We start from the raw sequence: 25,539 nt of genomic DNA, 5'->3' as shown, positions 1-25,539 counted from the left end.
AACAGAGTGGTTAGTTTTGTTCTGGGAATGAGACACCAAAATGGGAGCAAAAGTATTTGCCAGACTTGAATTGATTAAAAAAAAAAAAGGTTTAGTAAAGAATTAATAAAGAACATTCTCTCTCTTTTTCTGTTTCTGTATCTCTGTCTCTCTTTTTCCCTCCCCTCCCCTGTGTGTATACCATGTTTCATAGCACATATGGAAATCAGAGGAAAACTCAAGATGTTAGTCTTTTGCTTCTACAGTGTTTGAGAAAAAAAAAATCTCTTGTTCATATCTGCGTCCATCAGAATAGCTGTCCAGTGAGCTTCTTTGAATTCTTTATTTTTCTGCCCTCTATCTCACTACAGGAGTGCTGGACACACAGACATGAACTGCCTCATTTGAATTTGTGTGCCTTCTAGAGATCTTAATTTGAATCTTCTTCGGCAGCAGATGCTTTGGGTCAGTAGACCTGTTAAGAGAACATGCTTCCCCTCCAGCGTCTTAAGGGCACAAAGCCAACACTGTTACTGCATGGTCATCACGCTTTTACCAGAGTCAGGTTCTGGATTCCCCAAAGCTAGGCTCACTTCTACATTTCAATTTAAGCTCCTGTTTAAAAATGTTCGCACACTGGGCTGTGTGTGGACAACAAGGAAAGCAGAGAACCGGGATAGGAGCAGGCTGCTTTGCCCTGGGGTCAGTGGTCTGGCGTAGGCTCCACAGGCGAGGTTGGAGGCCATGGCATCGGAGACAAGGTGTTAAGGTGCTGAGCTGGACGAGCCCTTGGCGTATTGTACTTCCTTCCTGTTGCCCTCAGTAATCACTTTCTGTGGGTTCTGGGCATAAACAGAGCCTTTTATAATATCTTGGCCATCTCTACTCAAGCCTCCTTAAAAGGACAACGTGTTCTTTCCATCAGTAAATGTATTCTAACCACCTTCTGGAGTAATGCTGCTCAGAACCATTTTCTGTACTGAAATTTGATCTAGTTAGCTTCGTTTTGTTTTGTGGTCCCATTCTTTTGCTGCCCCAGCCTAGCTAATATCTCCCTTCCCTGTATTTCCAACCCCCCCCCCCCCCCCCGCCCCAATCCAATTTGTCTGATCACTAATTAAGCAGTGTTGCGTCACTTCCTTGGGAAAGCCTTTCTTTTTTCCTTCTTCTCTCTCTGGGTGCATAGTGTTCTTTTATCTTGCCACTGTCTGTTGGCACACTTTGCTCACAAGTCCTATCAGGTTGCAATACTGTTGAAAGCTAGGCACCATACTATCAATAGCTTCAATAGTCCCTTTGTTCATCTGTAAGTTTGTTTCTAAGACCTGACTGCTCAATATTTGTTGAATGACTGACTGACACTGTACGGGCGTTTCCAGCACGTAAATACTAAGCTCATTTTGCAGCACTTTTTTTTTGATTAATTTATTATTTATTTATTTATTTATTTATTTTATTTACCATGTCTGGGGAAGGCAGTCGTGGGGATGGGGATACAGGATTTTACACTCTGACAATTTCAGGGTGACTTTCAGATAGTAGATCCAGCGGATACACTGAGAAGTCTTGATCACTGTGACAGATAAATTTCTTTTTTAGAAGCTGTGTCAAGATAGCCCTCTAGAACAGAAGCCAAGCGCTATTCATCTAGGCCAATGGCTGAACTCAGAACATGTTGAGTGAATGATGAAGCTGTAGGGAAATATATGAAAGCTGAGTGAATAATAAGCCATTTAGTCACACGGACCTTGGCAGAGCTCTCTTCTCAAAGAATTTCCAAGGCAATGCTATTGGACAGATTTTTCTCCACCAAGGAGACTCGTACGGGACTACATTTCCCATGATGCCAAGCCAGTCCCCACGCAGGCGCACTTGGAACGACCGGCGCCAGTTTCCCGAAACCTGCAGGTCACTTGTTTGTGTCCCGCCCCTCCTCTCCCTGTCCCGCAGTCCCGGTCTAGCAGAGCAGTACTCTGGGGCACTGCCAGTGTGTACGTGGTGCAGGCTAGACTCATGGCTTCGCCGCTGAGGTTCGACGGACGTGTGGTCCTGGTCACTGGCGCCGGGGGAGGTGAGCCTTGCGCTGGGCCCGCGATCCGGATAGAGGGGCTGCGGTGCTCAGCTGCGGGGCTGGGTTGGGAGGGACCGGCGTGGGCCAAATACCGAGGGGCACTGGGCTAGTCGGCAGGTGCTCCGGGTCCCAAGCCCGGAGGAAGCTTTCCCAGGGGAGATGTCGGCAGGGTTGCAGGGTGCACAGCTGAGTCAAGTTCGTCCTCTCTCTAGTGTGTGGCAATGGACTGTGACTTTTGCTGCCTTTGGACGCTTAGGCCTCTGTCAAGTCACAGGGGCTTAAAAAAACTTCTTGGACCTGGCATTCCACCCGAGGAATTGACTTGCCACCCCCTTGACTTTGAATGGTCAGTCGTTGAGTGTTTGTTTTCCTCTGCCTCCTGAGGGCCACACACCAAAGTTTACCGGAATTGTGGCAAAGGTTACACACTCATGTGTGTGAAAGGGGAGAGATGATACAGGGATAAGGTAGGGAGAGAGGAGAACTTGAGAGCAAAGGCTTTTCTGAAGTGTGCCAGCCGGTGGGAAAGCAGCCAGTCTTTTATTTCTGCATGCCTTTTATTTCGAGATAGAGAATTGTAATTGAAGCAATACCAATTTTAAAGGACAGAAAATTAAAACAACTCACGTTTAGGTAGATGTTTTGCAGTGAAATATCTTCATTAGTTCCAGAGCAGTGGAACTAATGAAGTAACTTCTAACCTGGGTGTGCAGGGTATTGACTTAATCTGCCTTTGATCTTGTTATTTATTGAGACAGGGTCTCATCTAACCCAGACAGGCTTTCAACTCCTGCGCTTCCTCCGTCCAATTGTATATTTATTTATATATTTATCAATTTATCTTAAATATAACTTTTCTATTAAGCTTTTCCACTTAGCAATAAAATGTATCAACTGAAACTGGGAAAAAAAAAGTTAAAAATGTTTAAGCCAGAGAAAAAAATCTTCCACCCCAGCTATTAACTTCATAGGTCAGTTCTCCAAAGATCATCACTCCTTGCCAGCCTCATAGATTCAGAGTTGAAATGATTTGTAGTTGACAGTTGCACAATCGAGGTTCAGCACAGGTTATAAAACTCAGTAGACATTTTAGAATGAGAGAATTCGGGTTTCAGGTCGGGTTTGGAGACCTTTGAGCTGTCATCGGCTCTCTGTCATAGTCCAAGTACCCTGGATCATTAGGATATCCCTGGATCATTAGGGTATCCCTGGATCATTAGGGTATCCCTGGATCATTAGGGTACCCCTGGATTATTGGGGTACCCCTGGATCATTAGGGTACCCCTGAAGTAAGGGGACTGCCATTCATAGACTAGGTTAAGAAGTTGCTTCTTGGTCCTGAGTTCAAATTCCAGCAACTACAATGTGGCTCACAACCATCCGTAATGAGATCTGACTCTCTTTTCTGGAGTGTCTGAAGACAGCTACAGTGTACTTAACATATAATAATAAATAAATCTTAAAAAAAAAAAGAAGTTGCTTCTTTGGGCACTGTTTTTAAATATGGAGGGTGTTTGAAGAGAAGCAGCCGCTTGAGCGGCTGGGAAGGTGACATCTGCCCCACTTCTGCTTCTAATGTAATTATAATTGCGCCTAGGGGTAGACTCCAGCTCACACGTGCTTTTCTAGCAGCCTGGGGAATGGTGGGGAATGGGTGGGAAGGCATGGCTTTAGCTGGTCTGACTTCTGCAGACAGAAGAGGGTCTGAGTGGAGAGGCTGCGGAGAGTACCAACGCAGGGACCATCTTCTACTACTGCAACGAAGTGTTGACCTATTACGTGAAAACGGGGACCAACTTTCATGGACTCAAATAATCATGCTAACGTCTGTCACCTTTATGTTTCCTTTGTTTCTTATCAGGATTGGGCCGAGCTTATGCCCTGGCTTTTGCAGAAAGAGGAGCATTGGTTATTGGTAAGTTGTTGTGCTTTTTTCTTTTAAACTGTTAGCAAAAATACAGTTTTCACAGCTGCCCATTGTCGTCGTCCTTCTAGTCCAATTAAGATTTCATTTCATAATTTTATTTCTGTCAGATTTTCTTTTCTTTTTTTTCTTTTTTTTTTTTTTTTTTAGTTTAAGGCTAACTGCTTTTTCCTTTATAAAGGTTGGCTTTTTATTTCTTTGTTTTTTAAGGCAGAATCTTTTTTAGCCCCCTGGACTGTTGAGATTACAGGTGTTTGCCACCGTGCCTGGCTTAACTCACTTTCTGAAGTAAACTACTTTTATAGACCTTCTCGTTTAAAAGAATTGATTAAGAGGTATAAATATTCATTGTATAGGGGGAACTTGTTGACTTTGGTCTTGTGGACTGTTACTTTTGAGGTACAAGCTTATCTGCTGACATGAGATATTAAATGAGAAGCTCCTGGTAAGTACCTTGGTAAAAATAAATAGTTGAGGTTTGGAGTCAGGAAGCCATAACTTTTTTTTTTTTAAAGAACTATTTCATTGGACAGCTTTTTAAAACTTAAAATGAATGGTGGAGTCAGTTATATGAATGTTAATTCAATGGTGGGGCTTAAGACTGATTGGAAGATGTGGTGTTGAATATGGAAGGATTCAGTAATCTGAATAGCATCATGTGTTTGGGAGTTGGTGTGGGCACAGGATCCACTTTGTCCACAGTTGGGAACGAATGGGTGTAGAACATGGGTGTATGCAGGGCAGACGCTCTGGACTCATGATGTTTTATATCATATTCTCAGGATAAAATCATTGGTAGCAGTGGCCTCCTAAAGTTTGGACACTGTAATATTTAGCAAGTCTGCCTATCTCTTATTGTCAGGTACTTGAGGATGCAGGTCTGAAGATGCACGCTGTTACTATTTTCTCTCTCTTCATGTGCTACTAAGTTCTTAGTATTTTTACCCGTAGCCTGTTTGTAATGTAATGTCTACTCTCTTTTTGAGTTTTCACAGAACTTGTTCAAATCTTTCTTAACTCCTAAAGGACTCTAGAATATTTCCTTTTGCAAAGAGGGCATTTTGTTCATTGGGTACATTACTGACATTTTTTTTTTTTTTTTGGTTGTTGTTGCTTTTTGTTTTTTTGTTTTTTGTTTTGGAGGAAGAGCTGTAGGAGAGTTGTTTTTTCTTTTTTTCGTTTTTTTTAATAGTATATAAATATACATGAAAATAGTATATAAGCTTATTTCAAGCTGGGAGTCCTGGGGATATTTGTAATCGTAGCACTTAGGACATGGAGACAGGAGGATCAGAAGTTCAAGGCCAGCCTTGGCTATACATCGTGAGTTCAGAGCAAGTCTAAGCTACAGGAGAAGGTCTCTTAAAAACCAAACAAAACCAACCAAACATACAGTACATCCCCCCCCAAAGCAAACAAAACCCCCAGAACAACAAGCCAACCAAACAAAATTGCATAGACGCCTCTAATCTCAAATATCATTTCATAAATAATTTCAGAGCAGGGGAGCTTGGGCTCTTCAGTCAGGCTCCTCCTCAGAGTACTGAAGGAAAGGCACTACTAAGGGATACCTGCGTCTGGACGTCAGTTCCTTGTTTTCCCATAACCTCTGAACATGCTAAATTCAGATGGCGAGGGTTTGAATTCTAAGAGGTCAGAGACTTAAGGACTGTGTGTTTACTTATTATCTCATGGCCTGGGGTGCTTACTCTGCTATTGCAACAGCAAGTCCTAGCTCAAAGTCCAAGGAGGCAAAATTAAGATAATTGCCCAGCCTAGCAGAAAAGATAGTTTTAGTTAGGTTTTAAAGGGCTGGATTCAGTCTTTATGAAGGTACAGACAGACAGACAGACAGACACATATACACACACACACACACACACATACACACACACACACACACACACACACACACACACACTTTAAAATTTGAGACTGTTCTTTGTAGCCTGGCATGTCTGTTTGTCCTGGGTTTGTTACCAACCCTGGCTGGCATTCTTCGTGCAGTCCTGCCCGCACCTCCCAATGCTCCTGTCACAGGTGTGCACCGCCACACAAGGGCTTGAGGCAGCCGATGTTTCTGATGGCTGCTTTACCCTTTTTTCTTTCTCTTTTCCCCATTCATTTATTTATTTGCTTAACCCTTGTTTCATCTGAGACTTTCCTGGGAACGTTGTAGGCCACTAAGGATTTGTTCCTCCCTGAGTAGCACCCTGCTCTTCCTTAGAATTTAAAAAATTATAGACACCTTGCTTCAAGGCTGCAGTGTATAGCACTAATCTTTGTGTTAATAGTGTAGAAGTGTAAGCCAAATAAACCCTTTCTTTCCTACCTTCCTTTGGTCATGGTGTTTCATCACACCAGTAGAAACCCTAACTAAGACATGCTGGATCTTCCTGGTGATTGGCTCTAGAAACTCCTGCTAAGAAGTGGTATGCTGTTTCCACTCCTATTTCTGTGATCAAGACCTTTAGCGAACCATGAAGCTAAAGGCGTCTTTACAGATATGTTCTAATTTCATGATAATACAAAATGCTATGTTTTATATCTCACATAATAAAGTATTTTGGAATATTTAAGTTTGGGCATAAGATTTTCTTTTGTTTTAGCTAAGGTATAGACTACATTTCAAAGCTTGTATTAAGCCCTGTGTGGGAGCACATGCCTGTAATCATAGTACATAGAACTTATATTCTAACAATTCACATTTGGCTTTGTATAAATTACACATTGCAGTAAAAGTTTGAACATGTCTGAGGTAGGTGATGGGAACTGATCAGGAGCTGAACTGTACCTTGTTCTCTAAGTAACATTTTAGCTTGAGATCATGAATGTAAGACAGATTGAGGTCTTCTAGCAGGAACTCTAGTTGAAAATCCAGAAAGTTTTGTTCCCTGAGGAACATTGTTCCCTGAGGAAATATTGTCTTAGATGAATTAAGTTGCACTCTTATGAACTAAGATGGATCTGAGTTCCTTTCTGTGCTATGCTTACACAGTAGTGGGTAAACATATCTTCAGCATTGGTCAGAGTCTGTTCACCCCCCCCCCCCATGCACCCCGTCATGGTGACGGCTAGAAGGTCAGTCAATGAGGAATGTCCATCGGTTACCCTAGAAGCAGGTGATGTTCAAATCCTGTCTTTATTGCCTAATTACTTGATCTCTTTGTAGTCTGTTGGATTTCAGTGAGACTAAAGTGCGTGAAAAATTGACGACCTTTGTAGAGAGAAGTAAAAGGGCTAGCAGTGTACCAGGGCCGCATGTGTGCCAAAACCAGACTGCATTCATTAGTTAACATGAACTCTTTTTTTAAAACCTTTTCAAAATTATTTTTTTTTACATCCTGTGTGTGTGTGTGTGTGTGTGTTTGTGTTGGGTCTTGGGGATTCAACTGAGGTGGTCAGACATGGCAGGCAGCACATGCCTTTACCTGCTGACTGTCTGAGCAGCTTGAGCCTGAGATCTTGTTCACTTAGTGATCTGTCTCTGTCTCTGTGTTGTTCTGGGGTCTTGTCTTGGTCAAGCTGCCACCACCACAACAGTAGTCTCCGTCCTTGTGCTCATGAGAAAGAGTTCAGATAGGAGAGAGAAAAAAGCCAGACTGTGTTTCTAAGAGTAATAAAGTAAAATCGTACTCTTTTAAATAATCATTTATGTGGACTGGAGAGATGACTCAGCGGTTAAGAGCACTGGCTACTCTTCCAGAGGTCCTGTGTTCAATTCCCAGCAACCACACAGTGGCTCACAACCATCTGTAAATGCCCTCTTCAGGTGTGTCTGAAGACAGCTACAGTGTACTCATACATTAAATAAGTAAATAAGTAAACCTTTACAAAATCATTTATGTGTTGTGGGGTACACACAAACGCTTGCTTCTGTGTACCACGTGTGCCAGATGTCCAGGAACTGGAGTTACAGAGGGCTCTGGGACTGATGTGTATGGGTGCTGGGAATCGAACCTGGATCCTCTGGAAGAACAGGCAGTGCTCTTAACCTTTGAGTCATCTTATCTGGCCTGAAAGTACACTCTTGAGTGTGGCAATGTTTCTCCCTCTTTGTGGGGTCTGAATGCACAAGTACTAGTCTTCCACTTCCCCTTGGCCCGGCAGTGGCAGCCTGAAAGGGCTGGTCCCTTTTCTGGAAATGGGATTTATGGGAGACCCATTTATTCACAGTTTATTCTGTTACTAGGTGTGTGATGTGTAAGAATGTATATGAGGATTTAACTACCCAGAGTTTTATCTCAGAATAGTTAAGGTGCACCCACAAGCCTTTTGGGCACGGGTGGGAAGTAGTTGAGACAGTGTCTCAGTGTCTTTGCCTACTCAGAGCTAGTGGGCAACCTTGGCAGTTTCTGCTGGCAGCCCAGTAGAGAGTCTGTGTCTCTTTATTTTCATTTTTTCTTTTTCATACCCATTAGCCCACAGAATCCACACGTGTACCCTAACTGGAGGAAGCAGCTGGGTATTTAAAACTTGCATCTCCTAGAGATAGTTGAAGAAAAAGATTGATCTTTTGAGACTAGGTTACCTCACTTAGTATGATGTTCTCCAGCTCCATCCATTTGTCTAAGAATTTCATGAATTCATTGTTTTTTATTTCTGAGTAGTATTCCATAGTGTAAATATACCACATTTTCTGTATCCATTCCTCTGTTGAGGGACACCTGGGTTCTTTCCAGCTTCTGGCTATTACAAACAGGGTTGCTATGAACATAGTGGAGCATGTATCCTTATTGCATGCCAGGGAATCCTCTGGGTATATGCCCAGGAATGGTATAACAGGGTCCTCTGTAAGTGTCATGCCCAGTTTTCTGAGGAACTGCCAGACTGATTTCCAAAGTGGTTGTACCATCTTACAGCCCCACCAGCAGTGGAGGAGTGTTCCTCTTTCTCCACATCCTCGCCAACACCTACTGTCTCCTGAGTTTTTAACCTTAGCCATTCTGACTGGTGTGAGGTGAAATCTCAGGGTTGTTTTGATTTGCATTTCCCTAATGACTAATGATGTGGGCAGGTGTGTGGTCAGTGGGGGCAGGGCGTCACTGAAGGGAGTGAGAACCAGAGAGCATAGAGCCAGCAGGAGGCCAGATCACACGGAGCGGCTGGCTTCTGACCTGGTTCAGATGGTGAAATACTGCAGTGCGAGTGGAGGAGCGACTGGACCTGGTGTCCGGATTGCTGCTTTATCCTGCTTTCTGGCTGAGGACTGTATGCCGCAGGTTAAGAGAGGGAAGGGAAGGAAGATCAGGAAGGTGGGGACACAGGCTGGTGGACTTTGAATATACTTTGTAATTTTTAAAAATGAAAATAAACAGGAAGTAGAAGGAAAGAGGCCAGCAGGAACTTTTTGTAGTCATAGGATTGGCTTGTCTTCCCTGACTCCACGTGGTAAGATGCAGCGCATGCATGCACGCCTGTAAAGATGTGGAGCCTACTCCGATCGCGGTGTTTTGCGTTGGCTCCTTTGGAGGAGATTAGGTTTCAGTGGACCCCTGTGACCCACCCTCACCCCTCAGTTGGATCCTGGTGGCTTTATGAGGACAGAGAAGAGCCAGGGAGAGGAGGAACAGTGGTTCCACCTTTTGTAGTTATGTGGTGTTCTCTCTCTGCTCTGTCTCTCTCTGTCCCTCTCATCTCTGACTTCCTCTGTGTGTACAAGTCAGAGGTTAACCTCTGGTACCATTTATCAGGCGCTGTCTGTGTTGTTTTCTGAGGCAGGCTTTTATTGGCCTGGAGCTCACCACTTTGGCCAGGCTAGCTGGCTAGCAAGCTCCTGTCTCTGCTTCCCTAGCCCTGGGATCATGAGTATTGCTGTTCTTGGTTCTTTGATGTGTGTTCTGGGGATCAAGCTCAGGTCTTTCGTGCTTTCAAGGCAAGTAATTTGTTGTCTGAGCTTCACAGTCTTCTCCCCTTTTTTGAGACAAGAGCTCATGTAGGCCAGGCTGGCCTTGACATCAATATGTTATAAAAGATGATCTTGAACTTTTGATCTTCCTTTGTCCTTCCTTAAAAGAAGGGAAAAGGGAAAAAAAAGGGAAAGAACAGTCAAGGACGATTCCAAGGATCTGAAAAATTAAGAGTGTTCATTTCCTAAGACAGGAAAGGAGGAGGAACAGCCTGGCGGATAGGAGAGGTTTCTGTTAGATTTGCAGAGGGCCATGGGAGCAGCATTCTGAGATCAGTGCTACGTTGGAAACCTAGCTCCCTTCTCTACCTTTCTCTTTGCTCTTTGTGTCACTGTCACATGTACCCCAGGCTGGCCTAGAATTCAGCCTGTGGTCAAGGATGGCCCTCAACCCATGCCCCTCCTCCGTCCTCCATCTCTTGAGTGATCCAGCTCCATTATCTATTCTCTTGGTCTCTGACCGTTTAGTTCTCAAGCAGAAAGCAGATGTTAGATTTATTATCTAGTGTTGCGCCCGTGTTCTCTGAACTTCCTCCTGCACAGGTAGATCGTAACTCCAGCTCCGTAGAGATAAGCAGGCAGGAGGTTCGAGGATCAGTCTTCTTTAATTTCTATTTCCTTCTCCTTTAAGGAAATGTTTGCCTCCTTCCTGGTGAGGAAAAGAAAATCAATTAGAGACTGCTAAGGCTTGACTGCTGGCAGTGAAACTGAGTCCCAGCTGTGCTGAGGTGTGGCTTTTGAAGAGGATTAAGTCGGAAGGCTCTGCTCTCCTGAGTGAGATTAAAACCATCTAAGGGATTAGGGTTGAGGGGGCTTTCCCTTGCATTTCTAATTCTTTCTCTGTCACATAGCCTTCCTCCACTCTGGAACGTGCAGCCGCAAGACACCATTACTGAAATAGAGACCAGTCTTCACCATGTAATAGTTTTGGGGCTTGGGGATTCTAATCACTAGAGCAGTAAAGGGCTTGGGGATTCTAATCACTAGAGCAGTAAAAAATAAATTCTGTTTAGTAACTACCCAGTCTTAGCCTCACACTAGGTCAAGTCAGGAACTAGTGAGGATTTTGCTTTCTGAGCGCTCTTCCCTGAGCCCTTGGATACATTTGTAGCCATTCTAGAAAAAGATTCTTTCTGAAGCAAGGTGACTGTTTTTTGATCAAACTGAGGGAACAATATGACAGCCAGCCCACTGTTTTCTTCCCTTCTCTAGCAGTCAGGTTGCTTAAGAGGAAGCCAGACAAGTTCCTCAGTAACCATTGCCTATGCCTTGTCTAAGCTTGTCTTTCTCTAGTGTAAGTCTGCATATGTGTAAATCACACACACACACAGAGAGAGAGAGAGAGAGAGAGAGAGAGAGAGAGACAGAGAGAGAGAGAGAGAGACAGACAGACAGACAGACAGAGAACATATAACACCTGGTTAAATTTTCTTTTCTCTCTCTTTTGAAGCAGGTATTATTGTCAGATAACCTAGTCTGCCTTTGAACCCCTTGCCTTCACTCCCAAGTGCTGGGATTACAGATATTTAACATTCAAGTTAAAAAACAAACAAACAAACAAACAAACAAACCCAAATACTTTGGAGACCAGTGAGTTTGCTCAGCAGGTTGAGGCCCTGGTAGAGGGGCCCGATGCCGTCATTCCATCCCCTGGAACTATATGGCGGAAGTAGAGCACTGACTCCTTCCTTCAGATTTCCCTTCAGCCTCCACGTGAACCCACGGCACCCGTGTGGGCCCCAGATACACACATCTAAACATTCTCTTTGGTAGTAGTCAGGACATAAGCATAAATAGCTTAAAAAAACTCCACTAAGATCAAGCTAATGTAAAGTTAATTAAATGCTTTTTTTGGGATATCAGAGGTGCTCGGGGTTAAATCCAAGCTGGTTTAGCCAGCTGAAGGAAATTACCTTTTTCCTTTTCTGGGAATTGAACTTAGAATTTTGTGCATGCTGGGAAAGTGCTTTTTCATTGAGCTTTATCCCTAGCTGTAAAGTAATTCTTGTAAAAAATATCAGATTGCATTAATTAATTAATTGTTATTATTAATTATTGTATGTGTGTGTGAGAGAGACAGACAGAGATACAGAGATAGAAACAGATAGATAGACAGATAGTTTCAAGTGCAGTTTAGAATTCTGTGGATGTGAGTTTCTAATACAGCTGTTATTTAACAAAACCCTGAGAGTAGATTTTTAGAACTGCCCCCCAACCCAAGCCAACAAAGAGACCAAAACTTAATAGACTGCCCAGCTAGCTCACTGATGTATTTAACATGACAAGACAAAGGGAAAAAATAACTTGCTTAAGAAACAAATAAAAACCTTCCAGGGTGTGAGCTGACTTTTTTATTTTTTTTGAGAGAGGATCTGATGTAACCCAGGTTGGCCTAGAATTCTCTGTGTACCTAAGGATGGCTTTGAAACTCTCTGTTCTCTTTTCTCTATCCCCCACGTGTCAGGATTACAAGCATGTACCAGGACACTGCCTTTGACAGGGATTTTTAAATGGAGAATTTACAAACATCCCATTTTAGAAACTTGTGATGGATCCGGCTGAGAACACTGTCCTTAGCTATCATGACCTCGCACGCATGTCATTAACAGGGGTGGCTGCGTGCGTCATCCTTTTCTCTGGATCTTCCTCAAGCAAGCATGCTTGACTTACTTTTAGTAGAAATGATTGTTCTTTTTAAGGCTGAGCAGCTGGGGTGCGACAGAGGAACACAGTGCTTCAAAACTAAAATTTGCTTTTAACATAGTCTTGGTTAATGTATAAACTTTTTATCCAGGGGAGTAGTTGTCATTTCAAACTCTTAAAAAACTGTGGACATGAAGCACATCATCGCACAGTTGTTAAAAGGTGGGCCACATATGTCAATACAAGCTGCTTGGTCTGTTGCTTTTGCATCTGGAACTTTTGCCAGGTGTCAGAGTGGCAGCCATGCTGCAAAGCGTGGGTACCAACAGTTCTTTTTATATTTGAACACAGATAAATTTTTAAATTATTGCTTCTCAGGCCATTCAGCGCCTGAACAGATGTTTCTAGCCTTGCGATTGAGGAATTTGTTAGTTTAGTTCTGTTTAATAATGCATCCTTTCTCTCAGCGTTTAGTGACCCTCAGTGTTTGTGGTTTGCTGCACGTTCTAACTTCTCCACTTGGGGGCAGTGTTTCATTACACAGTGGAACAGTTCTCTCCACTTAAATGCTGTATTTGCCAGTTAGGTCTTGGAAATTCTTGTGCTGTTTTATTTTTTTTAAAGAAGGAGGAAAGGGTAGAGGGGAGTGATGTAATTATATTTTAGTTGAAATGTAAAATTAACTTAAAAAGAATCACCAAAACTTTTGCTTGTCTTAAAATTTTGATTATTTTTAACTATTTTTTTTCCGTCATTTAAATAATTGCATGGGAATGAACAGTTAATAGAATTCAGATTTTGAAGAATCATTTTTCTTTCCATGCCTTGAGGGGAAATCTAAACCTGTTTATTATTTGTGTCTTTGCAGAATGTTTTAATTTTCAGTAAGACTGGTAATATTACTTGATTAGGAAAACATTCCTGCATAAATTTAGGAAAACTCATTTATTTTAAAAAGAACAAAAGAAAATGCTACCGGAAACACATTTATTGTGACTGCTTTTACTTGTGGCTAGGTGTTGGCCTTTTCTGTCTGTCATTCCCTTATCTCCTAACTCAGATACTGCTTATTGAGCCCTCACTTCAACTTAAAGGAGTGCTTTTCTAAAGAAAAAAAGAAAACCAAAAACTCATCAATATTAATTGTAGTATGTATTCTCCCACCATTTGTAATGAATAATTTACTGTGATTGTACTCCTCAGAACCCTGTGGCAGGCCTACAAAATGACCCATCACTATACAGTCCTTGCCCCAAATATATTTCCTGAGTTCTGTTCTCTAAGTTACGTGGCATTGATCTGCAGACACTTAGTGGTTGGAAGCTATTTCATAAAACCTGCCCTGCACTCTTGTTCCACTTGAGCTTGTCATCTGTCCCTAGTATCTGGTGACTTTGGCTTTGCTGTGTGCTTCATGCTGAAGTCTGACATCGTTCACCTAATTTTCAGTAAGTTAGAAACTGAGGTGAGCACCCTTTCCATACACTATGAGTCCCTGTAAAGTTCTCTGAAGACAGTCAGTGTATAAGTGGTGCTAGCAGTTGTATAATTGAGTATGACGATTTTATGTGTTTACTTATTAAAAATGATGAAATCATGCTATTAAGCTGGAGACTGAAAACATACTAGTTCTATTTATAATCTGTGATCTCTTTTAATAGATGTTTTCCTGAATTCTAGATTATAACGTGTTTTGGAACAATTTACAAGTGTTCTTCTCTTTAAAATTAAACATATATAACATGTTCTTCTCTTTAAAATTATATATATACATATATATACATACATATATAAATCATATATATATATACACACACACATACACATATACAATAAATAATGTCTTCTTTTTGGATCGGGGAAGTTACCTCATAGTGTATATATTTAAAAACTTTTTTGTAGTAAGAACACAGTGTGAGTGCTAACTTCAGTTTTAGGTTTACAGTACACTATTATTATAGGTACTGTGTTGCACAGTAAGTCTATGCAAGTATTCATTTTGCATAATTAAAACTTTAGGCCAATTAAAACTCCCCAGGTCCACTTTCTCCTAGTTTGTGGCAACCATCTTTCTCTTCTGTAAGTCTATGAATCTGACTATCCCCAAAACCACATATAAGGGGAACCGTCTAGTGTTTGTCCTATTCTGGTAGTTTTACTTACCCTGGTGTAGCGTGTCAGGTTCACCCTCTGCCCATTGCCTGCCGTTGTTGGGGCTCACCCCCTCCACCCACTGCCGGCCATGGACGTTGTTGGGGCTCACCCCCTCCACCCACTGCCGGCCGTGGACGTTGTTGGGGCTCACCCTCTCCACCCACTGCCGGCCGTGGACGTTGTTGGGGCTCACCCCCTCCACCCACTGCCGGCCGTGGACGTTGTTGGGGCTCACCCTCTCCACCCACTGCCAGCTGTGGACGTTGTTAGGGCTCACCCCCTCCACCCACTGCCGGCTGTGGATGTTGTTGGGGCTCACCCCCTCCACCCACTGCTGGCCGTGGATGTTGGGCTGCTTCTGTACCCCAGCTGCAGTGCTAGCGGCTCTCCAATATTTGAAGAGAATTTCTATTATTTTTCTTTTGATTTTAGTTTTTTTGGCTAAATTATTTCAAATGGATTGCTGGTAATTTGGCTTTGTTAACTCATTTTAATTGCACATATTCACGGGCTTCAGTGTGCTATTTCCTATGTGCACACAGCGTGCGCCTGTTTGTCTCCCCTCCATCTTCCTTCCACACCCGCTCCCCTCTGTCATTTTAAAGCCCACTTCTTTGTTTTAAGGTTCCTGGTAACCCCGGGATTGTTTCCTGTATATTTATTCTTGAAGTTGAGTTTTCTCACACCTTCACCCGACTTGCCCCTTCCTATTTCTTTTGCAGAGGATTAAGTCATATCTGTTTCCATTCCAAAAGAGGAGAAACATAGTCAAAGTAAAAAAAATTCATGACCTGAACCTTTAGTATTTTTGCAGTTTGTGTCTGTGTTGAAAACTTTATTTTCTCTGTGCTGGAGACAAGTCTGGGCGTGTGCGTGTGAGGCACGCACGCTGTCTGCAGCAGAGCTGCGGCCCGGCAGAGGGGCCTGTTTTGATAACACGTGGTTTACCTTGGGTTTGCTAGGATTGGTGATAATGTAGGTGGGAAGCGGGCAGGCGATGGCAGAACTACATCAATAATTTGAATTTTATATCTAATATACTTGGGAGGTGGGAAAGATTAATTGCTTGTTTTTTGCCTTGCAGTGAATGACTTAGGAGGGGACTTCAAAGGAGTTGGCAAAGGCTCCTCTGCCGCAGACAAGGTTGTGGAAGAAATAAGAAGGAAAGGCGGGAAAGCAGTGGGGAAAGCAGTGGCCAATTACGGTATGAGACAGACAGACTGTTTCCTTTCCGTCTGCTGATAAAAGTTGCCTGCTTTGGTAATCCTTGAGAAATAAGTCAGCATTACACGGAATCTAAGGATGAGATTAGATTTTATCTACATCTACTAAGCCTTTTGAGAACATACTTTATATCACATGTGAGAAATTGCTAAACTTTTGATGTCGATGATTTCACAAACTGTTCAGATACTTAAGCTGTCACAGGTGTGGCTGTGTTCATAACAGGCTTGCCTGAACTCCAGGTCTCACACCTCCATAGCGTCCACTTCAATTCTTCTCAGTGTTACAGAGCTTCTCACCTCTGTATGAGATGCTGTGCTAAGTGAAGAATGTCCTTTCCGTGTCGGCTGCCGTGTTCTGTTGCAGTCGCCACTGTGTGCAGCCTTGGCTTAGCAAAACGTAAGGGTCAGATTAGATGTCCAGCCTGCTTTGGTCTGTTGCTCTGGTAGTGTTGGAGAGAACTTTGTTGAATAGATTTTACTTCAAGCTTGAGGCTACTGCCTTTCCCTGGAGCCAGGCTGTGGGAGCTGTCACTTGACAGCTACAGGGAAGGAACTAGTAAGTAATCCACAGTATGTGAGGGAGCGGAACATCAGGGTGCTAATGAGATGTTCACCGGCTTTCCCCACATATTGATGATTTAGAAAAAAGTGTTTCTATTTTTTTCTTTAAACTCTAAAGCAGCATGTCTCGACCTGTGGGTCCCAACCCCTTCGGGGTTCAATTGACCCTTTCATAGGGGCTGCGTGTCAGATGTTCTGATAGCGGATTATTATTATTGTTATTATTATTATTATTCATAACAGTTATAAAGAAGCAATGATAATTTTATGGTGGGAGGGTCACCACCACAACATGCGTATTAAAAGGTTGCAGCATCAGGAAGGTTGAGAACCACTGTCCCAGAGCCTTAAAAACTTACAAGGATAAAAGTCCCGGGCTCCTCCCTTTTGCAGCTCTCATTTGCAGTCTGTCAGTCATCAGGACAACAGCCTCTCCAGGTTTTCCACATGCTAAGGCTTTTCAGGGTTAGAATCTCAGTGGCCATTGGAAGTGCCTGGGCAGGTGAGGCTCAGAAAGCTACCAGTGGCCCTCATACGCTCATCTGTAGGGAGCCCACAGCCTTGCTCAGGAAGAAAATCTGAAATCCAAGTGCTCCACAGCCTAAAGCTTGTCGAGTGCTGACATGGTGTCAGATAGGTGGAGCATTCCACAGAAGACCTCACCCGAGAGTCCTGAACAGGCACAGAAGGAGTTACACATGGACTGCCTTCAGGTGTGACTGTAATCATACAGGGCATGTGAGGAAATATTTTGCATAGAGTTGGGTTACAGCCACAAAATAGATCATTACATGTGGGCAGATTCTCCAAAACTTGAGGAAAATATGATCAGAAATATTAATGGTTCCAAGCATTTTGGAAAATGACTAACACACACACACACACACACACACACACACACACACACACACAACCAAACCAACCAATGAACCAATGAACCAATGAACCAAACAAATATAGAAACAAAAGCCCCAGTGTTTCATTGTGTGGTTCAGGTTGGCCTGAGAACTTGAGATACTTCTCCCCTCAACTCTTCTAAAGTCTGTGATTATAGGGGTGTGCTATAGCACCTGGCCGCAACCTGTATCTCTTACCAAGGACCTTGTGGATCCCATTGGTCCTGGGAAAGAGGTTGACATTGTTCCTGGGTCTCTTAGAAGAGCTGACACTTCCTGGGTCCAGTGGACGGGACTGATGGTCTTTCCTGGGTTCGCCTGTGAATGACGAGCTTCTAGCGCAGGCAGTGGGATGGATGACAGCAGGCAGAGCCCGCTTTTGAGCTTGCCAGCTGAATATATGAACCCAGATCATTTTATGTTTTGTAGTTAATAGTGCAAAACTGGGTGGCTATATAATAATTCTTATATTTACATAGATGAAATGTGTACCTCCATCTCTTCCATCTCTTGATTTGCCATTAAGGTGCAATGTTTGTGTAGTTATGTAAAAGTAAATATAGATTAAATTGAACTAAATATTTGGTTGCTACACTGGCCACACTGTTGCACACTCATTACCCACATATGATTATTGGTTACTTTTTGTACAGTGGTGGAAACAGGGCCTTTTCAACTTCATAGGAAGTTTAAAAATTTAATTAATATGTAATTACTTCACACCCTTCCTTTCTCATAAGTAGTTTTTATTGGACAGCACTCCTTTAGCTAGTCTTAGTCAGAATTTGTTTGTTTGTTTGTTGTTTTGAGACAGAGTCTCTCTGTGTAGCCCTGGGTGTCCTGAAACTCTTATCTGTAGACCAGGCTGGCTTTGAATACACTGATATCCTTCTGCCTCTGCCTCCCAAGTGCTGGTATTAAAGTCTTCTCTCAGCATTTCTTATTCATTCTATTCTACCCTTGTTTTGCTGGTTAATGAGTTGTCTGTCATAAAAATTTCTTTGGTAATACTACACTCCGCTGATTGCTGTGTGCCGTTTTTGAATTTATTATGTTGGGTGGTAGTATCACTCATGTGCTCTGAGCCACAGAAAATGATTGTATGGAAGGTTGTTGACGTTTTGTCCTCCTTGTTCTTCTCAGATTCAGTTGAAGAAGGCGAGAAGCTTGTGAAGACAGCACTGAACACATTTGGCAGAATAGGTGATGTTTTCTTGCATTTATGGCTTCTTTAAGGTCCATTTTTGTTTCTGTGGTAAAATATCCCCAGGAAAAAACAAGTTAGGGAGAAGGGGATTTTTTTTTTTTTTTTGACTTGCCAATCTAGAATACAGTCTGTTATTGTGGGGAAGTTATGACAGGAATTCAGATACCAGTTACATTAAGAAATCAGCAGGACTTGCTTGATGGTACTCAGCTTTCAGTTTAGGAAACCCCACCTAGGGAATGGTGCCGCTCACAGTGGCCCAGGTCTTCAATATCAATTAACTTAATTAAGATAGTCCTCCACAGACATGCCCGCAGGCTAGCTCAATATAGACAGTCCTTCAGTGAGCCTTTCTTCCCAGGTGAGTGTAGGTTGGGTCAAGTTCACAGTGAAAGCTATTACATGATATTAATGAGGTGCTTGCTAGCCTCCTCATGTAATATTTTTGAATTGACATTTGTTTAACAAACAAATCTCTCTTTCTAATAAGATTTTTGGGCTTGTTTTATAATTCAGATATTTTATTTAACCAATTTTATTTCACAATGGAGTTAAGGTGATGATCTTATTACCATATTCATATTTAGATACGTTTTAAGCTTTTGCATTAAAGTAATTAAAAATTGTATATATAAGCTCTTTGTCCTCTTTTTTTAATTCACTATATTCTTTATTTATATTTTAAATGATTTCCCCTTTTCTGGCTCCCCACTCCCCAAAAGTCCCATAAGCCTTCTTCCCTCCCCGTTCCCCTATCTACCCCTTCCCACTTCCCTGTTCTGGTATTCCCCTATACTGCTGCACTGAGTCTTTCCAGAACCAGGGGCCACTCCTCCATTCCTCTTGGACATCATTTAATATGTGGATTATGTCTTGGGTATTCAAAGTTTCTAGGCTAATATCCACTTATCAGTGAGTGCATACCATGACTGATCTTTTGAGACTGGGTTACCTCACTTAGTATGATGTTCTCCAGCTCCATCCATTTGTCTAAGAGTTTCATGAATTCATTGTTTCTAATGGCTGAATAGTACTCCATTGTGTATATATACCACATTTTTTGTATCCATTCCTCTGTTGAGGGACACCTGGGTTCTTTCCAGCTTCTGGCTACAAATAGGGCTGCTATGAACATAGTGGAGCATGTGTCCTTATTGCATGCCGGGAATCCTCTGGGTATATGCCCAGGAGTGGTATAGCAGGGTCCTCTGGAAAGGAAGAAGTCAAACTATCACTATTTGCAGATGATATGATAGTATACTTAAGTGACCCAAAAAACTCCACTAGAGAACTCCTACAGCTGATACACAACTTCAGCAAAGTGGCTGGTTATAAAATCAGCTCAAGCAAATCAGTAGCCTTTCTATACTCAAAGGATAAGCAGACTGAGAAAGAAATTAGGGAAATGACACCCTTCACAATAGCCACAAACAGCGTAAAGTATCTTGGGGTGACTCTAACCAAACAAGTGAAAGATCTGTATGACAAGAACTTCAGGTCTCTGAAGAAGGAAATTGAAGAAGACCTCAGAAAATGGAAAAATCTTCCATGCTCGTGGACTGGCAGGATTAATATAGTTAAAATGGCCATCTTGCCAAAAGCAATCTACAGATTCAATCAAAATCCCAACTCAGTTCTTCGTAGAGCTCGAAAGAGCAATTCTCAAATTCATCTGGAATAACAAAAAACCCAGGATAACTAAAACTATTCTCAACAGTAAAAGAACTTCTGGGGGAATCAGTATCCTAGACCTCAAACATTACTACAGAGCAATAGTGATAAAAACTGCATGGTATTGGTACAATGTCAGGCAAGCGGATCAATGGAATAGGATTGAAGATCCAGAAATGAACCCACACACCTATGGTCACTTGATCTTCGACAAAGGAGATGAAAACATCCAGTGGAAAAAAGATAGCCTTTTCAACAAATGGTGCTGGTTCAATTGGAGGTCTGCATGCAGAAGAATGGGAATTGATCTATTCTTATCTCCTTGTAATAAGCTCTTTGTCCTTTTTAATGAATTCAATTAAATCTCAAATTTTTGAGATACATTTTTGAGATAAGTTGGTGCTTTGGCAATAATGGACCCAGTGTATTTTTTTTTAAATTGATGGTTTGATGTCATAAATTTAGAAGAAATATGTATGATAAGTGTCTTAGTTAGGATTTCTATTGCTGTAGTGAAACACCATGATCAAAAAGCAATTTGTGGAGGAAAGGGTTTATTTGGCTTATACTTCCATACCACTGTTCATCAGTGAAGGACATCAGGACAGGAACTCAAACAGGGCAGGGACTTGAAGGCAGGAGCTGGTGCAGAGGCCATGGAGGGTGCTGCTTACTGACTTGCTCTCCATGGCTTGCTCAGTCTGCTTTCTTATAGAACCCAGGACCACCAGCCCAGGGATGGCCCCACCCACAATGAGCTGGGCCCTCCCCCATCAATCACTGATTAAGAAAACACCCTACTGGCTTGACTGCTTGAATTTATGGAAGCCTTTTCTTAATCGAGGTTCTCTCTTCCCAGGTGACTTTAGCTTTTGTCAAGTTCACATAAAACTATCCAGCACAACAAGCCTCTTCATTTTAGAGATGTTCTCTTGGTCCTTCCTCTCTAATTCCTCCTGGTTTAGTCCAGACATTGTTATTAAAATTAGTGGATTGTGAGAGGGAAACAGGACTGTATGTCTCCAGTCTGGACAGCACTGCTGTTTGTCAGTTGAGTGTATCCCTTCCTCGTTTAGTCCAACATACTTATTCTAGTTTGTTAGGTTGAATCATAAGAGCCATGGCCACATGCCATCTGACAGGGACAGAAACCACAGAGTGTGACACAAAGGATGGTGATTGCCACAAGATTCCAGGGGCTGAATCTTTAAAAACCTCACTTTCTCTGCATAGTGAAATTATAGGTACTTATCAAATAGAATATTAGTTTTTGGCTTCAGTGGGTTTATTTGGAAGTCCTATTTTATTTTATTTCATTTCACTTTTGAGAAAGGGTCTCATGTAGTCCAGGCTGTCTCACCCTTTTTGTATAGTTGATGCTGGCTCTCATCTCATGAGCCTCCTGCCCTCTCCTCTCACGTGGACTGCAGGCCTGAAGAAAGGAGATTTAAATTTTAAGTCTGAGAGGAAGACCTGATGATTGTGTCTTTGTAAGTTAGTTGTTGTTTGTTTGTTTTTTTTTTTTTTTTGCTATAGTTTTAAAATTTTGTTTTGATAACATTCTTATTGTATATAGTTTTTCTGGGGGACTTTTAAGAAATAAATGTAAATTGTAAGTAAGTGCAAATTAATATGCTTACTTTCATTTATTTAACTTGGATTTTTTTCATATTGTAGATGTTGTGGTCAACAATGCTGGGTGAGTATCTCTGTATTTTCATCTGTAGTAGAGTACACACCATTGTGTTTACCACTGTGCTTTTTTTTCCCTTTCACTCTGACCATACTGTATTATCAATATTTTAGAATCCTAAGGGATCGTTCCTTCTCCAGGATAAGTGATGAAGACTGGGGTAAGATGTTTTTCTTGCTTCTTTGGAATGTAACTATTTTGTCTTTTAGTATTTAATGAATTTATGCTATTAAGGAAATACTTTGTATTTGCTACTGTTAATATAAATGAATTTATTGAAAATTATATAGTTAGAAGTATCCTATTTTTTAAACATTTGTTAAAAAATAGTCATTTTTGGAAGTTCTTGAACACAATTTTGTTTCTTAGTATTAAGTCTTTTTAGTAGCTTTTACCATGTTTTTATCTAACTCTGTCTCTGCCTCTGTGTGTGTGTGTGTGTGTATCCCCATGAGAAGAATAGGATGCAGAAGAGCCCAGGGCACAAGTTAAAAACAAAGGCCTTAAGAACAGGGTAGGATAAAAGCTGAAGGTTAATCTGAAGCTTTCAAGTTTTAGGAAATATTTTTCATTTTTCTTCCCTGTGTTGTAAAGGTTGAGTTTATATAACAGTGAAAGCCCATTTGTAGTTTATTTTTCTTTTGTTCCTGTTTATGGTCATCAAAGTAAACAAACCAGTGGCCAGGAGAGTGGCAGGTTAAGCCTCTGCAGTGGGATAATTACATCATTGCTAAGATGAAGTTCAGCTTCTGTCCCTAGGACTTTTGGAAGAGGCACGGTGTCCTGGAGACTGAGAGGGAAGCAAAGGGCAGCGAGGAAGCTGGGGTAGGAAGCGAGGACTGCTGGGGTAGGAAGCGAGGACTGCTGGGGTAGGAAGTGAGGACTGCTGGGGTAGGAAGCGAGGACTGCTGGGGTAGGAAGCGAGGACTGCTGGGGTAGGAAGCGAGGACTGCTGGGGTAGGAAGCGAGGACTGCTGGGGTAGGAAGTGAGGACTGCTGGGGTAGGAAGCGAGGACTGCTGGGGTAGGAAGTGAGGACTGCTGGGGTAGGAAGTGAGGACTGCTGGGGTAGGAAGTGAGGACTGCTGGGGTAGGAAGTGAGGACTGCTGGGGTAGGAAGTGAGGACTGCTGGGGTAGGAAGCGAGGACTGCTGGGGTAGGAAGCTGAGAAGGAAGACTAAGCACGAGGCTCCATCCTACCCAGTGCCCCTTTGTTCTCTCCTAGTTTGCATTTTCCCTGCCTTCCATCTAGCTTTTTTTTTTTTTTTTTTTTTTGGAATTCCAGAATGAAACCAAATGAGTAAGAATGGTCAAAAATGGGACAGCTCTCAACTCAGGGTTGTTTTGTAAAGTGTTCTACAGGTGGTCCACTCATTACATTGAAGCCTTTAAAGTAGACTGTTGAACTCATTTGAAAGTCTTGGCAAAAATAGAGATATTAGTGAGTATTTTATAGATACTCCCTGATGCTGTGCTATGCGGTCTAACTATGATTTGTTGTTTTGAGTATAATTTATATATGTCAAATTCATGAGTATTTATTTATATATTTGCTTTTAATGCATGTATATCAGTTCATGTATGTGTGGGATGGGTATACATAAACATTTATATGCCAGAGACACTGTTAGGTTGTTGTCCTGAGGAGTGCCACCTACCTCCTTTGAGATAGAGCCTCTAATTGGTCTGGAGCCCAATATTTGGGTTAGGAAGTCCCAAGTAGCTGCCTTTGCCCCACCGGCACTGGAATTACACACATTTGCTACCATGCCTAAAGTTTTCACATGGCTTCTGGGACGCTAACTCAGGTTCTTATGCTGTGTGACAGGCACTTTGCCAGGTCAGCTCAACCCCTACGGGTACTTATTCAAAGGAGGGCGGTCTCAGTTGCCTTGGTAAGCTTGTGTGGCCTGTGCACATACAAGTGAAGATGCAAAAAGACTGCACTGCCTCCCTCTTGGATTATAGTAGCACATTTTTGTTTTGAGTGAGCATTAATTAAATACAATATCATGTTTAGATTATGTAAGGATTACAATAATTTTATAAATTATAGGAAAAGCTATGGGTATGAGTGGTTGATCTGTAGCATAATTGTAACAGTAGCAAAAATGGTTACCTGGGTGTGACAGTAGATGGTTAGGAATGCACCACGTGAAATGAACATGTTTGTGTAAGTTTATTCTAAGGCACATCTAACTTTTGACAAACATATAATGAAAACAATTTCTTTTTCAGATATAATTCATAGAGTTCATTTGCGGGGCTCCTTCCAAGTGACCCGGGCAGCATGGGATCATATGAAGAAACAGAATTATGGAAGGTAGAGTTGCCTGCAGTCAGCAGAGAGAATGTTTACACAGAGTGCTATTCACGGGTGTCTGGTGCTGGGCACGCACTCTCACACCTGTGCAGGCTTTAGAGTGCAGTTTAGCACACTCACGCACCAGCTGTATTTTTCTTTCACTACATGCTTTTCATTATCAATACATTTCCACCTTTCTCATGATTTTTTGTGCAACACTGTTCTTAGTGAGATAAGATGTGAATCGATGTCTATTCATCTTAGATGGGGAACCAACAACAGACAATACAGACACCACCAGAGTTCAGCTTAGCAAAACAAAGTAATGAGCTTTCTTGGCATTAGATACAGGAATGTGGGTGAGGGTCTACTAAAAAGAGCAACAATGACTCAAGGACAGCTACATCACCAAAATTTCCCCTCAGCATGGGTGACAGAACACAATACTGGGCACTTGGAGCTCACCTCATTAGAGAGGATCTTCTTAGGTGTCTCAGTGAATCTGAGTCTTTTCCAGACAGCTCGTCTTGGCTGAGATGCTTTTTTTATCAGCTGTCCTTACAACTTATATAACCTTTGGGAGGGAGGGGTCTAGTGAATCCTGTCAGTTTCAGGGACTTCCTGAAGTCTTCGAGTAATTTACTTACTGAGCCTAGTGAGCTTCCCCATAGCACAAAATGTCTCCCCGCCCCATGAACATCCTGCTGTTTGACCCCTGTAATCATCCTGTTGCTTCATGATCTTCCTCCCAAGACAGAAGAGTTTGTAGGAAATTAACTACACAACAACTTTAGAAACAACTTTAGAAAACAGTGAAAGCACTGAAAATTGTTTTTGGTGTGCCCAGCAACCAGATGAACAGAGAGATGAGTGGCCATTTCTTCTCATGCTAGCCCACCATGGGCTAGTCTTTGTAAACTGTTTGGGATCAGGAGTTTTCTTTATTGATGCACAAAAGTGTAACTCATTCATACTTACGTTTATTCTGTCCTCTTTGTGTCAGGGTCAGGCCTGCAGTTTAGGCTTCAGACCATTGTAGAAGAAAATTGTTAATGATGCTGATTTTTTTGAGACTCCTATTTTATCTTGATCTTGAAAGTTCTGAAAGTAAATGATGAGATTTATTTTGTTTGTTGTTCTAAGTGGAATGAGATTGCATCAGGTTATGTGATTGCGTTTAGTATTATTCAGAAATGGAGCAGCAAAGTGATGACCATTGAAGAATTACAACTGTTTAACCTATTATTTCTTGCTAAAATATTTTTTTAAAGATTTATTTATTATTATATATAAGTACACTGT

The 25,539-nt window shown here is 42.0% G+C and overlaps 1 protein-coding gene across 1 annotated transcript in view; it reads left to right on the top strand.

The window, feature by feature from the left end:
• Positions 1–1,859: 1,859 nt before the first annotated feature.
• The window catches only part of Hsd17b4 (hydroxysteroid 17-beta dehydrogenase 4), a 73,392-nt gene continuing 49,712 nt past the window's right edge, over positions 1,860–25,539 (top strand). The window contains exons 1-7 of the mRNA XM_052155590.1: positions 1,860–2,050; positions 3,912–3,965; positions 15,764–15,883; positions 18,506–18,565; positions 21,918–21,939; positions 22,047–22,093; positions 24,171–24,255. Coding sequence (XP_052011550.1) covers positions 1,993–2,050; positions 3,912–3,965; positions 15,764–15,883; positions 18,506–18,565; positions 21,918–21,939; positions 22,047–22,093; positions 24,171–24,255 — 446 coding nt within the window. The 5' untranslated portion in view covers positions 1,860–1,992. The remainder of the gene's footprint in view (positions 2,051–3,911; positions 3,966–15,763; positions 15,884–18,505; positions 18,566–21,917; positions 21,940–22,046; positions 22,094–24,170; positions 24,256–25,539) is intronic.

Source organism: Apodemus sylvaticus, chromosome 13, assembly GCF_947179515.1.
Source record: "Apodemus sylvaticus chromosome 13, mApoSyl1.1, whole genome shotgun sequence".
Lineage (NCBI taxonomy): Eukaryota > Metazoa > Chordata > Mammalia > Rodentia > Muridae > Apodemus > Apodemus sylvaticus.
The sequence above is the reverse complement of the archived record's forward strand: the minus strand, read 5'-3'. Positions and strand labels throughout refer to the sequence as shown.